Raw genomic sequence first — 19,515 nt, 5'->3', positions numbered from 1 at the left:
CTTTACTGATCAACCTTAATTTATCCCCATTTAAACCTAATTGGGCTGTACAGGTGTCATTGAAGGCATAATCTGAAGACAGGTGTAGCTGAAGGAACACTTTGACCCGAAAAACCTCAATTTCTAGGTAAAAGTGAACAATATGGATATAATCCAGCTCAACTGCTGGAGACCTGTGTGGATTTGTGAGGAGGTAGGAAATTAGAAAAAAAACAAACAAACCAAGACCCATTTTTTTACTCCTAAATTGTACACATTTCTAGAGGAAATAAGTGAGACATCATGATTATGAAAACCCACAATGCCATTTTTACAAAAAGTCAACTTTTCAGACAGAATAGCATTTTAAAGTCAGGATCCTTAACTGCTCCAGAACCATTTTTCTGTAATCTTTTTCACAAGTGGCTTGAATGGGCCAAATTTTAAATCAGACACTGACAATGGATCTATAAGTTTTTTTTATGAGCAAACATTTGCATAAGCCCTCATTCATTTGTTTTATTATTACATGTCCCTTTGTATGAGCAAACTGGATTCACATCCAACTGTCCTTTTTTTTTTCAGGCAAATATCCATTTGCATATTCCAATCATGTTTTGCTTGTATGGGGAGAAACTTGCAAGTGCAATTTTGGAGGCAAACTTTTAAAAATTGGCCAACCTCTCTTTTTCAGTTAGTATTTTTGTGCAGAAAAGTGATAGCTATAGATATTGGAAGGAAGTTGCACAAACTTGGAGCTTTCAGAGTAGCAGCCGTGTTAGTCTGTATTTGCAAAAAGAAAAGGAGTACTTGTGGCATTTTAGAGACTAACTAATTTATTTGAGCATAAGCTTTCGTGAGCTACAGCTCACTTCATCAGATGCAACTTGCAGCTTGGAGCTGTCTCAATTGGAATCTTGTTGAGACATAAGTCAGATCAGAATAAGGGAGTCTTCACAATATTGAAAAGCATATTAATAAGTCTTTTTATAACTTTTTTGGCTCATTTGCTAAATTCAAAGGCTTTCTGAACATTCCACCACTGTTACAATTGCTTTGTAGTCAAGATCATTGTGGAATTCCCGTATCTGAAATATATAATGCAGTCAGATGAAGGTCAGGAGATGCTTTCTTTCAACATCACTCTTCAGAGGTTAAGAAATAAGTCAGATTCTGATAATGGTAATAATGCCCCAATCCTACATAAACTGTTATGCATGTGCTTAACTTCACTACCATGAGAACCATGAGGAGCCTCACTTGAATTAATGAGAAAAAAGAAAAGGAGTACTTGTGGCACCTTAGAGACTAACCAATTTATTTGAGCATGAGCTTTCGTGAGCTACAGCTCACTTCATCGGATGCATACCGTGGAAACTGCAGCAGACTTTATATATACACAGAGAATATGAAACAATACCTCCTCCCACCCCACTGTCCTGCTGGTAATAGCTTATCTAAAGTGATCATCAGGTTTGCCATTTCCAGCACAAATCCAGGTTTTCTCACCCTCCACCCCCCCACACACAAATTCACTCTCCTGCTGGTGATAGCCCATCCAAAGTGACAACTCTTTACACAATGTGCATGATAATCAAGTCGGGCTATTTCCTGCACAAATCCAGGTTTTCTCACATCCCCCCCACCCCCATACACACACAAACTCACTCTCCTGCTGGTAATAGCTCATCCAAACTGACCACTCTCCAAGTTTAAATCCAAGTTAAACCAGAACATCTGGGGGGGGGGGTAGGAAAAAACAAGAGGAAACAGGCTACCTTGCATAATGACTTAGCCACTCCCAGTCTCTATTTAAGCCTAAATTAATAGTATCCAATTTGCAAATGAATTCCAATTCAGCAGTTTCTCGCTGGAGTCTGGATTTGAAGTTTTTTTGTTTTAAGATAGCGACCTTCATGTCTGTGATTGCGTGACCAGAGAGATTGAAGTGTTCTCCGACTGGTTTATGAATGTTATAATTCTTGACATCTGATTTGTGTCCATTTATTGTTTTACGTAGAGACTGTCCAGTTTGACCTCAATCACAGACCACGCAATCACAGACATGAAGGTCGCTATCTTAAAACAAAAAAACTTCAAATCCAGACTCCAGCGAGAAACTGCTGAATTGGAATTCATTTGCAAATTGGATACTATTAATTTAGGCTTAAATAGAGACTGGGAGTAGCTAAGTCATTATGCAAGGTAGCCTGTTTCCTCTTGTTTTTTCCTACCCCCCCCCCCAGATGTTCTGGTTTAACTTGGATTTAAACTTGGAGAGTGGTCAGTTTGGATGAGCAATTACCAGCAGGAGAGTGAGTTTGTGTGTGTATGGGGGTGGGGGGGATGTGAGAAAACCTGGATTTGTGCAGGAAATTGCCCGACTTGATTGTCATGCACATTGTGTAAAGAGTTGTCACTTTGGATGGGCTATCACCAGCAGGAGAGTGAATTTGTGTGGGGGGGGTGGAGGGTGAGAAACCTGGATTTGTGCTGGAAATGGCCCACCTGATGATCACTTTAGATAAGCTATTACCAGCAGGACAGTGGGGTGGGAGGAGGTATTGTTTCATATTCTCTGTGTATATATAAAGTCTGCTGCAGTTTCCACGGTATGCATCCGATGAAGTGAGCTGTAGCTCACGAAAGCTCATGCTCAAATAAATTGGTTAGTCTCTAAGGTGCCACAAGTACTCCTTTTCTTTTTGCGAATACAGATTAACACGGCTGTTACTCTGAAACCTTGAATTAATGAGATTACTTATGGCAGCAATATGAAAAACATGCATATAGTGAGATCCAGGGTGGAGAGATTTAAATAACCTGATCTTTTAAGAAACGTTTAAATATAGTTGAGGTTTTGAATAAATAAATTTGAAAATTTGTGCTACTGCAACCTGACATTAAAAATTATGAACTAATTTTACTTTCACTTTTTTAAAATGTACATAGGGTTTCAGACAGGATTGTACTTGGGGCAGCTAGCTCATCCACTGCCCATGCAGCCAAGGCTACTTTCTATTTGTAGAGTTCTAGGTCAATCAGAACTAGCATGGGTATACATACCCAAACTGGAAATTACACCTCCAGCTCCACTATAGACATACCTTAGTCTCCACAAGGTAGTCATGAGACTTGTGGGAGAAAACCATAGGTAAATATTGTGACAATCAAGGTCAGGACACCCCACAGGGAGAAAAGGAAGTCTGAACTCCAAAGAATGAGCAACTGAATCAACTGTTTGTATACAACTCTATATAAAATATGCCAACTAAGGTCTTTTATGAAAGCTTGTAATGTTCTGAACTTGGTGGTAATTAATATCCTGAGGGAGCTTTTTGCCCAGCTATAAGATTTTTCTCTCACTAGAGAAAGTTGTACTTAGTCCACACAGCCTGATAATTGTTAATCTGCATCTGAAGGCGAGCTGAAGAATATACCTTTCTCCCTAGAAGGATAATCATTTTGGGATCCTTATCTCTGGCCATTGACTTAGGGGATCAGGCTGCTACTAAAGATGAATGTGAAAAGAAATATTCAAACCTTTTAGGGAGAACTTGGTATTTGTAGTCTGATCTTTTAGACATTGCTGAGGACAATGTGGAGGGTCTGTCACAAATCTTTAGCAGGTTTGAGAATACCCTCATTTATTGGCATGGGCAAGCAGCCATGACAGACTGGATGAAAAATGTTGAATAATTTATAGGACCTTTCTTGATTGACTTCAAGGGATACGTCTGTCCTTCTTTTAAGCAAGTCTTGAAAGGCCTTAAAAATCACTGTTTGTGGAGCCAAAGTGATGGGTTGATTCTCATATTCCTCCACAAGAGCCGCCTCCTCAGAATGAGGAGCCTACTCAAGTTCTTAGACAAGCCCTTGGTTAGATGGCTGCACTGTGTTAGATTGTTCCTTAGGGGATGATCTATTCCTAGATCTGGGTCTAGATGAATAAGGATCCAGAGATGCTGAGTGTTCCATCATGACCAGTAAGGCCAAAACTGCATCCCATAATGGACAGACACATGATGTCATAAAGGTGGAAATCAAGATGCTTGAAACCTCTCAGAAGCATGAGATCTATCACGAGCGGGGCTCCTTCTTAATCCCTTTCAGGAACGAGGCTGAGACAACAAAGAAAAAATCTAGGAGAAGCGTTTCTACTGTTATGAAATGATGATGATGCAGACAAGCAGATTTTCCTCCATGAATGATGCAGCTCTCTCAAGAGTTGCAACAGAACAAGGAAATCCAGACTCCAATGTCTCAGCAACAGATGATGGTACTGCAGATGATAGTCATAGCAAGATTTTCATAATCTGTATCGTTGGTTCTGGTACTGGAAGGGACAAAGAGCAAGTAGAAACTGGAGAAACATCCAAGAGTGGAGGCTCCAGATCCAGCGTAACCACTATGTTCGCAGAAGTTGTAAAAGCAATCTGTGTTACCAAAGCAGCAGTGTCAGTCACAGTGGATTATTGATGTGATACCAAAGGAAAGAGCAGGATTCCAATTTCTGAAGAGACATGGTGCCGATCCAGTTTGGAAGGAGCTGGCTTGGAAACATAAAAAGATGAGACAGACTTTTTCTTGCCTAGTACCAGGGATGGTGACCACTGTCAACAAGCAACATCAGAAAATCCTTGTTACTTCCTACCTCAGGCAGCAGGAGCCACTGACTGACTTGAGGAGGATGGAAGGGAATGACCAGCATGCTTTTGAGAAGCAAGAGGTCTCTTAGAGGCAGAAGACCTCCTAGCTCCTAGCATAGGTTTCAAAACAGTAGATTATTCTGAGGAAGAACTTCAGAGTCTAAAACACTCCTCTCATTGACTTCTCCATTAAAACACTTAAGCGGGTATCACAAGTTGAGCTGAGCAGGAAACGTTTTTCTCGTTCTGCAAGCATTGAGATTTTGAAACATTTTCCCATCTTGAATCAGGACAAAAAGTCAAAACCTCAAAAAAATTTGCAAACCAAAAATCTGAAAAAACATTCAGATTGGGTCAAACAACATGTTTTGTTTCAGTAATTTCAATACTTTTTACTCACCCCCCTATAAAATAACTTAAATTTCTGAACAAAAAATGGACCATTTCATTTTGAAAATGTCAAAGCAGGTTGTTCTGACAATTTTTAAACCTTTTTCAAAAATGTTTTTAAACAGGAAATTCATCGAAACCATCCCTTTCCTGTGAAAAGTTTCTGTGTTGATGAAATGGCCTTTTCCTATGAAAAAATCTTTTACTGAAAAATTCACTCTAGCTCTAGCCACAATCTGTGTACGCCCATCACTCACAGGCATACCTGATTTGCCTGCAGGACAGATTTTCAAGTCCAGAGACAGAGACTTAGCCATGACTTGCACTATCAATACAAAGAGGGTCAGGAAAAAGTAAATTTTAAAATATTTTTTTCTAATGGGCACCAAGTAAAATATTATACTAAAAAGCAGCAACACAGAGTATCTAAAAACCCTGTCCTAATACTATCTAAGATACTAACAGGGAAGCAGACAAGACACTGTGTAGCTCCATCTTGCTGCAACACATAGTGATGACTACAGCTGCTCTGCCCTTTATGCCCTTGGGAAGGGGGCATAAGAGCATGCAGGGGGCATGCTCAGATACGAAATACACTGCTGGCTAAAAGATTCCAGGCTTGCATTCATAGGGCATATACATTTATAGTGGGATCTGTATGGACAAGTTCTCAGAGAAGAACTAGTGATTTGAGGTTCTTCAATAATTGGAGTGCACAATCTGGGGCACTTTAAAGAGGCCTGATTGCTAGAGAGTGCTGAGAACTCCACCTCTGAAACTGCTCCATGTACCAAGTTAAGCATCCAAACAATGATCCTAAAATCACTAACAGTGTCTTTTGAAATTTTACGTCTCAGCAACGAATATATTGTTTACATTAACATTAAATTATTCTCAGTGTTCATATTAAAAGTGCTCACTGCATTTGACACTGACTATGTTTGAGACTTAACAGCTCTGAATAAGACCACTTCTCATATGTGCAAACATAATAAGGCACATTATCTTCTGAATTATGTTAGCTCTGGAGTTAGCTACAGGATGAAAGGCCCATGTCATCTCCGCAATGAACCACACAAAGTAAACATATTTTCCCCACATCAGCTAGAGTCACAGCATTAGCAGTGTTTTGTGATTGATTATCAGGGGAGTGTTGCTGAGAAATGGATTTGTATCTCAGCTTTTTATCACTGTAACTTGCAAAAAGCAAGTTCCTTATTTACAGACCTTAGCTGTATTAAATGATATTATTAGGTACTACTTCTGTTTAAGTGACACAAGGGCTTAGCATATTGGTGGCTTATGATGTACAAGCTGTTTTACTCTGATGATTTCCCTTTCACTTTTTCAGTTTCTAAATAAGAGCTGCAGTAAACAGAACATATGGTACAAAAGAAATTAAAGCAAAGGTAAATGACATTAAAACAAAGGCAAAAACAACAATAGGATATTCAGGATTTGAATTATAATCCTGGATTACATATTAGAGTTTTACAAAAAGGAATTAGAAAACTTAAATCATAATTAGTTAGTGTTTTGTTATAACTTTAAAAAAAAAGTATTCAAAATTTTAATTGTTAACAAGCCATTTTCATACTAACTCTCAAGATTTAGATTTTGTAATTTAACTGAACTAAATAAGATTGTTTTATAATGCATTTAAATATCAGATGAGTCACCTCAAATCAGCTCAATTTTTATACTTTACAAGTCAAACCACATTTTCTCATGATAAAGTAGCAAACAATCTTTACAAGAAAGTGTTTACTGAAATAATCTACTATAATAAAGTATATTTATTTCTCTATGTATTTGTTAACATTTCCCTCTACTAATAAATGAAAGACAATTACCAAACTACTATTCACATTATGTCGCACTGATAAGAAAAACTGCATGTTATTAATTTCTCTAAGAGCTTATGCTTCCCTTTTATGAGTTCTCTGAATACAGGAAGTTCATTTTCCTTTTTTATGCAAATAGGCAGAGGTTTATGCACCTGATTTAACCTATCCCTTGAAGCAAGTATGCCATTAAGACCCTGGTGTAAGAAAGCACTTAAACACACACTTAACTTTAAACACATGCTGAAGCCCCGTTGAAGTCAATGAGACTTAGGCTATGTCTATACTATGCAGCTTTTAGCGACAGGGCTGTGTCATTACGGCCGTATCGCTAAAAGGCACACAGTCTAGCCCAGAGGTGGGCAAACGACAGCCCACGGGACAGTCCTGCCCAGCCCCTGAGCTCCCAGTTGGGGAGGCTACCCCGGCCCCTCCCCCTCCCCTGCTGTCCCCTCTCCCCCACCGCCTCAGCTGCCAGTCCTGCCACTCTGAGCGGCATGGTAAAGGTGTGGGGAGCGGGGGGGAGAGGGTGTTGGATAAGGGGCAGGGACTCCCGGGGGGGGGGGCGGTCAGGGGACGGGGGGGTGGGGTGTTGGTAGGCGTGGGAGTCCCAGGGGGGCTGTCAGGGGGTGGGTGTGTGTGGATAGGGGTCAGGGCAGTCAAGGGACAGGGAGCGGGGGGGGGGGGGTTGGATGGGTCGGGAGTTCTGAGGTGGGCAGTCAGTGGGTGGGGAGGGGGCCAAGCTGTTTGGGGAAGCACAGCCTTTCCTTCCTAGCCTTCCTAAAACTCCATACAGTTTTGCAATCCCAATGTGGCCCTCAGGCCAAAAAGTTTGCCCACCCCTGGTCTAGCCACTGTTTGTCAGCTCTCCTGCCGACAAAAAGCTTCCACCCCCAATGAGCGGTGTTAGCATTGTCGGCAGGAGAGCGCTCCTGCCGACAAAGAGCTGTTCACACAGAGCTTGTTGGCAAAACTTGTCTTTCTGGGGGAGGGGGTTTTTTAACACCTCTGAAAGACAAAAGTTTTGTCATTCAGTTGCCAGTGTAGACATAGCCCCAATTACATGCTTATGTGCTTTGAAGAATCAGGGCCTAAATCATAACCATCAACTGCACTCTAGATTTAGGACCCAATCCCACAAGCACTTACACAGGAATAAGTACAGCACACAGTAAATCCTCCTAGTGTAGATGAACCTGATATGGGCAATAAAGTGCTTTTGCTGGTGTAGTGGCAGGAGGCAGGGTCGGAGTCATCCACTGATTGGAGCACTGCTCATCCGAAGGCCACAGTCTCTGGCCTGCTGCACAATCGCATAGCGTGTGGTAAAAGTGTGGATGGAGGATCATGTTGCTGCTCTGCAGATTTCCTTAGTAGGGATCTGTGCCAGGAACGCTGTTGATAAAGCCTGTGCCCTGGTGGAGTGCGCCGTGATCGGGGGTGTGGGAACCCCCGCCAGGTTGTTGCACTCACGGATGTGGGATGTGATCCATGACTAAATGCATTGTGATGACACGTTGGCCTTTCATTCTGTCTGCCACCATCACGAATAGCTGGACTGAATTTCTGAATGGCTTCGTTCTCTCGATGTAGAGAGCTAGAGCCCTGCAGAAATCTAGTGAGTGAAGTCTCTGCTCCCTGCTGCTAGAATGCGGCTTAGGGTAGAACACCGGGAGAAAGATGTCCTGGTTGATGTGAAACTGCGATACCACCTTCGGGAGGAAGGCAGGATGAGGTCTGAGATGCACTTTATCCTTATAGAACATGGTATAAGGGGACTCTGAGGTTGGCGCCCTGAGTTCAGACACCCTCCTGGCCAAGGTTATCACCACCAGGACCGCCACCTTGTAAGAGAGGTAGAGCAGGGAGCACAAACACATCAGCAAGGGCTCAAAAGGTGGTCCATGCATCTAGAAAGGAGCAGGTTGAGGTCCCAGATTGGGACAGGCTGACGGACGTTAGGGTATAGCCTGTTGAGTCCTTTTAAGAACTGGGTGACCAGAGGTTAGCAAACACAGAGCAGCCCTCCTCACCCAGGTGAAAGGCCGAGATGGCGGCTAAGTGCACCCTTATTGACTATAACGAAAGCCCCTGCTGCTTCAGATGTAGGAAGTAGTCCAGAATAAGAGGCACTGATGGTAGTGTCGGGGATGAATGGCGCTGCGCCAACCAAATTGAAAAATCTCTTCCACTTAGCAAGGTATGTGGCTCTTGTAGAGAGTATTCTGCTGCCAAAGAGGACCTGTCTAAACTAGTCTGAACAGGAAAGCTCCACTGGGTTCAATCATGGAGCGTCCATGCCATGAGAAGTGACTCGAGGTTTGGATGTTGAAGATGACCATGATCTCGTGTCAGAAGGTCCAGGAAGAGCGGCAGGGTGATCATGGCTTCCACGGACATGTCTAGGAGAGATGTGTACCAGTGCTGATGAGGCCAGGCTGGTGCTATCAATATGACCTGAGCTCGTTCCCTCCAGATCTTGAGGAGTACCTTGTGAATGAGCGGTATGGGCAGAAAGGCGTACAGAACACAACCCCCCCAATGGAGGAGGAACGCATCTGCACTGGAGCCCAGACTGTGATTTTGGAAGGAGCAGAACTGCTGGCACTTCCTGTTGTATCTCATGGTGAATAGGTCTATCTGGGGAAAGCCCCACCTCTGGAAGATTGAAATTGCGACGTCCGGGTGAAGGGACCACTCGTGGCTGTGAAACAACCTGCTGAGGTGGTCCGCCAGCTCATTCTGTACCCCGGGGAGATACAACGCTTGCAGGTGTATTAGATGTTCTACACAGAAGTCCCACAGCATGAGGGCTTCCTGGCACAGAGAAGAGGAGTGTGCACCCCCGTTTGTTGATATAGAACATTGCTGTGGTGTTGTCCATCATGACAGATAAACATTGTCCCATTAAGTATGCCCGGAAGGTCTGGCATGCCAGGCACACCACTCTCAGCTCTCTGACGTTGATGTGGAGAGCCAGATCAGCCTGAGATCAGAGACACTGAGTCCTGCGGTCTCCTAGATGTGCTCCCTAGCCCAAGTCTGATGCGGACATCATTAGCAACAGAGATGGCTGCATACTGGTGAAGGGGATCCTTGAGCATACTTCCTGAGGGTCGAGCCACCACAGAAGGGAGTCAAGGACCAGGCGAGGCAGGGTCACTATCCTGTCCAAGCTGTCCCTGGCAGGGCGGTACACTGACACGAGCCATGACTGAAGAGGTCGAAGCCTGAACCTGGCATTCTGCACCACATAGGTACAGGCAGCCATGTGTCTGAGAAGCGTCAGGCAGTTTCTTGATGTGGTGGTGGGAAACAGTCTGAGGCCTCGAATGATATTGGTCAGGACCTGAAAACTCGCTTGCTGCAGGTATGCCCTGGCCTGGGCCAAGTCCAATATTGCCTATATAAATTCTATCCTCTGGACGGGGGACAGAGTCAATTTTGCTTTGTTTAGAAGGAGACCCAGGTTGTTGAAGGTGGCTCTGATGAATCTGACCTGAGCTTCCACTTGGGTCTTGGAGCAGCCCTTGATCAGCCAGTCATCGAGATAAGGAAACACCTGTACCCGGTGCCTGCGCAGAAATGCAGCAACAACTATCATGCACTTGGTGAAAACATGAGGCACTGCTGACAGGCCGAATGGGGGGACTGTAAATTGGTAGTGGGTGTTGTTCATCACAAACCTGAGGTACTTCCTGTGGGGCTGGGTGATCGCGATATGAAAGTATGTGTCCTTCAAGTCAAGGGTGGCATACCAGTCTGCTGGATCCAATGAGGGAATGATGGAGGCCAGAGAGACCATGCGGAACTTGAGTTTCTTCACAAATTTGTTGAGTTCTCACAGGTCCAGGATGGGCCTAAGGCCGCCTTTGGCTTTCGGTATTAGGAAATAAAAGCCCTTGCCCTAGTGCTCCTGAGGAACCTTCTCCACTGCCCCTAAAGATAGGAGCGACTGCACCTCCTGTATAAGGAACTACTTGTAAGAAGGGTCCCTGAAGAGGCAAAGTGGGTGAAAGGGCGGAAGAGCACAGAATTGGATGGAGTATCCAACATCCGTGTGGAGCATCCATCGGTCCAAGGTGATATGGGACCATGCATAGTACAAAGGAGATAGTCGGGATGAGAAGGTAAAGTGGGATGGATCCATTGTCAGGTGTGGTACACCATCCTCGACTGTGCCTTCAAAAGGCCAGCGTGGCCCCTGAATCGGCTTGGGTTGTCCCGAGTCCTGGCCAGAGGGTTGGCGCAGCCTTCTCCTTCCATTCCAATTCCTCCTTCTGGACCCGTCTTGGTGGTTCTGTTGACCAAACCACTGCTGGGACTGCGGGCGGAAGTGTCACGGCTGTGTTCAAGAAGTATAGTGGCCCAGGGACCTGAGGGTAGCTCTGGAATTTTTAAGACTGTTTAGTCCATCTTCTCTGAGAAGAGAGTCTCACCCACAAAGGCCAGGTCTTGGATGGTTTGCTGTACCTCATAGGGGAGGCCAGAAACCTGGAGCCATGAGCCCCTTCTCCTGGCCACTCCAGTAGCCATAACTAGGTGCCGATTCTGCCCAGTCAAGTGTTGCCTCAAGGGACGCTCTGGAGATCAGTCTTTGTTCCTCAACGAAAGGCGAAAATTCGGTGCGAGAGTCTGAGGGAGCAACTCCATAAATTTAGCCATCACTAAGCAGGCACTGTAGGAGCACCTGCTAATGATGGTCTGTTGGTTGGATATTTGGAGTTGCAGTCCCCCTGTGGAGTAAATCTTTCGCCCGAAAAAGTTCGAATTTTTGGGCATCCCTATTCTTGGGCGAAGGGCCTTGAAATCCTTGCCTCTCACGCTGGTTAGTGGCATCCACCACTAGGGAATCAGGCTGAGGGTGGGAACAGAGGTGTTCATAGCCCCTGGAGGGCACAAAATACCAGTGCTCATTGTGCTTGGCCGTAGGTGGCTGCGAGGCAGGGGTCTGCCAAAGGGTAATGGTCATATCCGTGATTGTCTTTATCAGTGGTAAGGCGGTACAGGCAGGGCCGGAGGGAGCCAGGATGTCCACCATAGGGTCCACATCATCCACAACTTCCTCTGCCTTAATGCCCAGATGCCCAGCGCAGCAGCTATTGCAACACCCTGGAGTCTTCCAGAGCTGGGGCTACTGAAATGCGAGCTAGGGCCTCATCTGGTGCGGAGGAGGAGACCACCAGAGGAGGTGGTTGTTCCCTACCATCCCAACCTGAGGGATCTCTTGACCCCATGGGAACTGCGGTAAGTTGGCCTGGTCCCAGTGCTGTGACAGGGACGGGTGTCGGTGCCGATGCCAGGCCCCACACCAGTGCCGGTGCCTGGTGCAGCATGTGCGCTGGGGTTCCTGTAGGTGCCGTTGCAGCCAGAGCCAATGATGGAGGCGGTGTTGGTGTCGAGGGTGCATTGTGCGTCGTAGCCGCAATCTGGGCCGCTGATGCCTCTGGTGCCAAAGTGGTCAATGTCGGTGCCACAGTCGGTGCCAGTGTTAATGACCGAGGCACTGGCTCTGGAGCCAATCGTGACGGAATGAACGTTGCAGATGCCACTGATGCTTCACCCAAGCAGAACCCCTGTCTTCGACCCTGGGCTTGATGGAAAGCCCACAAAGTCCAAAAGGGCCACTGCGGTGGATTTAGCCATTGAGGGGCCCACTGCATTGGGTGTGACCGCATATGGTGCCTTGAGGAGGATCTTCTGCTCCTGCTATAGTCGGAGCAGTATGAGCCTGACTCTGACTCCGAGTAGGAGGACCAGGGTGGAGCTGCTCTTTTCGAGGTAGAGCGTCGAGAAGCAGGGAACCAACTGCGCTCTCTGGATGGCAGTACTGGAGAAGAAGGGTGCCAAGGCGATGGGGATTGGTGTGCCATCATCGCCGACTTTCCCTTTGACTGCACTGGGTGCTGGGATGGAACCTACGGTGCCAAGACGCTCTCCTGTCTTGGCGGCAAGAACAGAGCCGTGAGCCTCATTAGGTCCTGCACCACCCCAGAGACTTCTGAGGTGGATGGGAATGGTAGATGCTCCCATGGGTGTGGTGAGTGAGACGGGCCCGGACTCGACTGACTCGCTTGGGCAGGAGTCAACGTGGCCTGACTGAGGTGCCACTGATGGCTGGTCCCTGGGTCTTGCCGAGGGAGATCAGCCTCTCTGACCTTTTTTCCTTCTGTGCTGGCAACTGGGACCGGTGCTGAAGGCTGGAATGTTCCCGAGAGGCTCCATGATGGTGCCGAGCTTCCTTGTCAACATCTTTCTTCAGCACCAGATCCTTCAAAGATGGAACGGAGCACTTCGTGCCTAAGACAACGTGCTGGGAGCAGGATCCCCAGCGCCTGGGTCCGACTGAGGTAGGAGAGCTGCCTCCATAAGGAGAATTTTGAGACTCTGCTCCCTTTACTGAATGGTTCTTGGTCGGAATTCCTGACAGATCTTGCAGAGGTCTTTCTGGTGATCCTCACCCCGGCACTGTAAGCAGGAGGTGTGAGGGTCACTTTTTGGCATGCGCTTTGAGCAAATCTGGCAAGTCAAAGCCCAGGGATAGTGGCGTGCCCCGGTAACAAATGTGGGGGGAAATGGGGAGGAACCCCCAATAACTGAAACTTATAAAGAACTACTACACTATACTAACTACTGGAAACTGACTATGTACAGCATATAAAGCACTGCTAATCCACTTGCCGAAGCAAGAGAAGAGGAAGGGGAAGTTCCAGCTACTGTCACTGGTAGTAAGAAGGAACTGAGGGGGTGTAGGGTTGGCAGGGCTCTATATTGGGCGCCATGAAGGCACGACTCCAGCGGGTGCCCAGGCCGACCCTACGGTTGCTAGGGAAAAATCTTCCAGCTACTAAAAAAAGGAGTATTTGTGGTAGCTTAGAGACTAACAAATTTATTTGAGCATAAGCTTTCGTGAGCTACAGCTCACTAAGGTGCCACAAGTCCTCCTTTTCTTTTTGCAGATACAGACTAACACGGCTGCTACTCTGAAACCTTCCAGCTACTGTGCACGTGCGCACGCAGACACCTGACTGGAATTGACATGAACAGGCACTCAAAGAATATATATACCCACATTCTTAAAAAAAGTTTTTTGTTGAGGTGTATCCTGGTGTCAAAGCCAGCCAGCTCAGAAACATATTTGTGATCAGTATGTTTTCAGAAAGAAATGCCCCTGTAAATCTGGTTTTTTTTCATGATAAGAGGCAAAGTACAACCTTAGATAGTTCACCCTTTAGAAATGGAATTTTAAAAATCATTTTACTAAAACATTCTCGTATCAGTAAACTAAATGGAAAAAAATTAATACAATAATAAAGCTAAGTGTTTTAGAGCATGTAAAAGTCAGGAAATCTAGAAGCTAGGAGTCCTACAGCAATACTAAAGATCTTATTTGATTCTGTATTGAATTTGAGACTGAGGGGCAACATTCAGTGACAGTGTGCTTCAGAGGGTATTGCAATTATATCTATAATTAAAGAATGTCAAGTCAAATATAACATTATGACTTCAGTGCAATGATCAAGCCGGAGAAACTAGACTGTGAGGGGGAAAATCTCTTATTCAAATACAAATATAACATAGAAAAATACTGGCTAAGCAAATAACTGTGTCTAAAATTTTATTGTAAAATTCTCAGTGAGAAAGTTTTCTAATGTTAAATAAATCACTGTTTACACATGATGATGGGTGAACTTTTAGAGTACTGGAGCAAATGGCTCTAGTGTTCATACCAATAACTGAATTTTTATTTTTGCTTTTCAGTGTAAGTCCAGAAATAGATTATGAATATGGATTATTCTACACAGAAATAAATGTTTCCACTTACACTATAAAACATTTTTGCAATTGTAAAGCCTTTTTGATACTTTGAGTCTCTGAAGATATCCCAGAATGCCACCATTCTGTGACATCAGATATCATCTGTTACAGTGAGACTTCTACTAGTTGACGTCATAATGCTGACATTCTGGAATGTCTTCAGAGAACCAAGAAGTAGAAACAGGGAGAGAAGGATTTCATCGTGGGGCAATTCAAAGCATATTTGTGGACTTTCACTCAGTTTTCATTTCATTTGTCAGAAAATGCCCTCTCTCGTTTGTAAAAATTTTAAATTAGCTACATATTTAATAAAGATTAATATGTCATGACTCAATTTCACTGCATCGTAAGTGTTGATATTCTTTACTACTATGCATTTGTCCAAATATCTGAAATTTTGTGAATAGTCTATTTCCTGCCAGACTCAATTTATAGCTAAAAAGTAACTTCTAAATCTTAAATTCAGTAATTTAAGAAAATGTCTAGGAAAAGAGAAAAGGCCATTACTATAAAAAAAATATGAATGCTGATTTGAGATCACTAACACCACAAGTACTCTGGTGGATGGAATGGGAACGGGAGGTGTAGGAGCCTAGCAATTCATAATATGGACATGGCTTGAGAGTCTTGCAAAGGAGAATGAAATTTTTTGTTTTAGTCAACTTGATTTATGATACATTTTTGATGGAACTTGTATTAAAGAAGGTAAAATACTTGTTTGCAATGCTTGAACATGACAAAGGGGAAATGAACAAGAAAGGAAAATAGACTATTTCAAACTATAGATTCGCTCTTCTGATGAGGTGCGATCTTGTGATCAGCAGCTATCTTCCTCTCTTTTCTTCCCTCCATTTCTGAAAGAAGCACTGTTTTGAAACTGATAACAGTGCCTAATAATAAATGATCCCATTCCCCCCTCCCCATTTATACACAGAAGTGAATTCAAGAACAAATTTAGGGAGGGTAGTAGAACTAGATTTGAGAACACACTTAGGTTTTAGGTCCCAGGTATAGTGGTACTGATGAGCACAGAGATCACAAGCTTAGAATCTGTAAGATATTCCAACAGTAACTTCTGGCTGATGCAAGCTGAACACCATTTCTACTGAAATGGATAGGAGGAAATTTCTTTTTGGCTCACAGGGTCAGCAGCCTCCTAGAAGCAACTGTGATAAATATGCTGCACAGATTCTACTGGTATCAGACTAGTGTCTCTACTAACTGAGTAAGCTTACTATAACATCTAGCTATTAGTTGGTGGACACCAGAATCCAAGAAAGGGAGGGGGGAAGAGACTAATTTGCTCAATCCTTAGTATTTCTTGCTTCGCAAGTCACTCAATGTGTCATGACTCCCCACCACCAACAGGCTTACAAACAGTTTAGCCAAAAAGAAGGTTAAGTGTTGCAAAGCCTGCCCCCATAAAAGGAGAAAAAGCAGTACATTTTAATAAAAATAAAAACACCATCACATTGGACTATTTATTGTGAATTATTAAAATACTGTAAGGTTATATTAAAATTTTCTTGTGAAATGAATTTGGCAGTCTAACAAATACAACATATATTCAACATGATTAATAGTCTTTGCTCATTAAAGAGTTTATGAGTGAATGTACTGATTGTATATTCAATCATAGCCTAATACAATATACATACAATACATACTACATACGCACATAGCCTAATACAACAAACTGAGAGGTACCAAAGTATAGTACACTTACCAGGATAAATTTTAAAAGACCGAATATATTAATGTATAATATGTAACATAAAAAAGTCTTAGGTAAACTATTAACTACTTTTGAGATCTATCTTCAGTGGCAGTTGAGTTTCCTAATCACATCACAGGATCAAGTCCTTAGTCTCAGAAAACATTGTTCACTAATAATTTATGGGATAAACGAGAATGGTGTCTTACCTGGAATTTTCTTTATAAAAACATCAGAGAGACAGTCTTTTCAGTGAGTGTTCCGGTCTCCATAGGAACTGAAGGCAGACCAAATCTTTGCTCTGAGTCCAAGCTTTGGACTGCCCTCCAAGAAGAATATTCCAGAATGATAGTATTTTTCAGCTATGGACACTAGTGAGATAAAAGTTTTAAAGTGCTATTCAACTCAAATTATTTACAGCCGAGCCTTGCAATGAAGTTTAAGGATTTCCTAGGAGAACATGCTAGTCGGGAAATGGTGTAAGCAAGAGGGAACATTTCTTGCCCTTCTGCTTCCTGTTGCTGTCTCAGACAGAGGGTTAAGACAAAGTGCTTCCTCAGAAAACTAAATGGAAAAAAAAATTAGTAGTTTTGCAACGAAACTCCTTGAAGCCAATGAGAAACCAGTGTGAAATTTAGTCGAAGTTATTTTCAAATACTGAGAAAAGCTCTGCTATAAAAGAGAGTCCTTGAGTCTGCCATCTGTACATTTGGAGGCAGAAAATTCTGTAAAGTTCTTCCAGAAAGGCAGTTCCAAGCAAAGAACAGAATAAAGATCTGGTCTCCCTCCAGTTGCTATAGATATGGAGGACCACCACTCAAATTACGCTGGAATGCTCAGGAACAATGTTCCAGCCCTTTTTGGAGGAGCTGGAATAGCATTCCAGTACTTCTGAGCCTGCTCCTCACTCCAGAAGGAGAAAGAAACAGCCACCTCTCCTTCTGAAGTGGGCCTGGAAGTGGAAGAGGTGGATGAGGCAGAAATAACATCTCTTCATGCTGCCTCTTCCAACTCTTCCACTTCTGGGCCCACTCTGGAAGGAGAGGTGGCAGCTCAGTAACCTGCAGCTGAGACCCAGGTTGAGGGAGTCCCCCTCGGTCCCACCAGGGTTCCACCAAGGTTACCGAGCCGCCATCTCTCCTTTCACAGTGGGGAGCTGGGCCTGGCAGTTCTAGCATTTCATTTTTTAGGACTCAAGAACCATTGTGAAGACTGTCTGACATACAGTGAACAAGAATGCACATTAAGAATCAAATTTCATAAGAAAAGTCAGCTACACATTGTCAAGAATTATCAGTATTTAAATATGAAGTAGCAGCTTCTACTTTAATAATGTTGACTGCATATTAAGTAATCCTGGATATGATTTACAAAATAGGAAGTTATACTTACGTAACTGTGACTCTTACGGAAATCTGAAGGACTGCTTATACAGACTTTGTCTCCTTCCAAGCCAATTACTCTTTTACAGATATTTGATTTTGGGTCATTTGGGCTTTTTGCAATTACAATATCACCTCTGGGGGAACAAATTGTAAAGAAATGTCAATACAGAACACTCTTTGGATGAATATATATACAACTAATAATTAATAGTCATTGAATTGAAAAAAATATGTATTTCTTATTGAGAACCACTGCCTATAATTTCCATTTTTTCCCATGACAACTCAGCTAAAAGGACCAATTATTCTATATATGTTTTAAAAAGCACATTTGAAGAAATTCAAAGTATACTACTTGAACAACAACAAAAATACAGCTGATCGTCATCTGACGATGCCCTGAACAAGTAAAAGCCATTTACATCAGTGTGTTTGCTGCCTACTATACACAGATCAGCCTCAAGTTTCTTGTATACACCAACCTTCTTCAAATCCTCTGCAAAACCCTCTTCTTTCAGGAAACCTTACGATGTCTATTTCCAAGAGTCTGTTATCCCCTACATTACTTCTGTTTACCCTATTGTCCCTTAGTTGCATGCATTAGATTGTAAACTACAATAGTCAGAGCAAGGGCCTTGTTTTTTATGTGGCTGATGACCACTATGTACATATGCATGCTCCATAAAATAATAAGGTGGCATAGGGACAATATAATAAATGGTACTTTCATCATTTCCGGTGAGAATCTCTCCCCTAACTTCCTGCCTGGAATACTAGCAGCAATAACAATACTAGCAGCTCACCATATAGGACAAGATAAATGAAAAATAGGAAGTCTTATTCAGTGTGATGTTCGTCTGAGAAACGTGGTTGGAAGGACACAAGGGATTTTCAATCTTTTGGCCAAAATTCCAAAAGTGACATGCACTACGTCCCAGGAGAACTCTGAGTGAAGTAATCTTGTATCGTGTGACTAAAAGCAAAACTTTTAATCTGTCTTCCCTTCTAGAGATAAAGTGAAATGAGACTGGCACTTACAAAAAACAATTAAAAGAAGATGAAAACAGGAAAAAAGACAAGAGACCGTGAGTTGCTAGAGGGAATACACTGGAAAGGCAATGGACAGAGCAATAATCATTATCATGACAAACTTTAGAAAACTAAACAAAGCAACATACTTCTGAATGCAATAAAAATGGCGGCTAAGATTCTCCGAAAAGACAATGTCAGAATTTTGAATTGTTGGTTCCATTGAAGGTCCAGAACACTGTAAATTTAAACAAAAATTACTATTTGAAAAATATTTTAACTTGTATAATACTTAAGAGATTATTTGCAAATAAGTCACCAAAAAGCTATAATTTGGGGGAAAACAATAGACTAGATCCTTAGCTGTAGCCAAGGAGTACAAGACACATTTGAAAAGGGAATGTATAAAGGTTCCCTTTGAGCTCCCACAACTTAAGTGTTATGGAAATATCAACACATTGTGCATCAGTCTACTCTGATCTCCAACAAGATCGCTCTATGCTGCACCAGCTGCCAACAATCCCAAAAGGCCCTTACAGCAGCCAAGGATCATCAGGAAGTTGTGGGGAGGATCTGCAGGGTCCTCTCGCCTAGCTCCTTTCCTCAGCCATTATGAGGGGGAGTGGCAAAGAAGTTGTGACAGTAGCTCTACACCATCATCAACTACCACCAATTTCTGGGGTGCCAGGTTTACTAGATTTAGTGCT

General features: G+C 43.3%; 2 protein-coding genes across 10 annotated transcripts in view; one reads left to right on the top strand and one right to left on the bottom strand.

Moving 5' to 3' along the window:
* The window catches only part of IMMP1L (inner mitochondrial membrane peptidase subunit 1), a 73,752-nt gene that overhangs the window by 14,240 nt on the left and 39,997 nt on the right, over positions 1-19,515 (bottom strand). For all 9 annotated transcript variants that reach the window (XR_012159371.1, XR_012159369.1, XR_012159368.1 and 6 more), the window contains 2 exons: positions 18,958-19,046; positions 17,787-17,913 (listed from right to left, as the gene is read on the bottom strand). Coding sequence is in view for 1 of the 9 variants with exons in the window: in XM_073347775.1 (XP_073203876.1) it covers positions 17,787-17,913; positions 18,958-19,046 (216 nt within the window). In the remaining 8 variants the exon portion in view is untranslated. The remainder of the gene's footprint in view (positions 1-17,786; positions 17,914-18,957; positions 19,047-19,515) is intronic.
* Positions 1-19,515, top strand: part of DNAJC24 (DnaJ heat shock protein family (Hsp40) member C24) — a 170,091-nt gene that overhangs the window by 139,243 nt on the left and 11,333 nt on the right. The gene's annotated exons all lie outside the window — the stretch shown is intronic.

Source organism: Lepidochelys kempii, chromosome 6, assembly GCF_965140265.1.
Source record: "Lepidochelys kempii isolate rLepKem1 chromosome 6, rLepKem1.hap2, whole genome shotgun sequence".
NCBI lineage: Eukaryota > Metazoa > Chordata > Testudines > Cheloniidae > Lepidochelys > Lepidochelys kempii.
The sequence above is the reverse complement of the archived record's forward strand: the minus strand, read 5'-3'. Positions and strand labels throughout refer to the sequence as shown.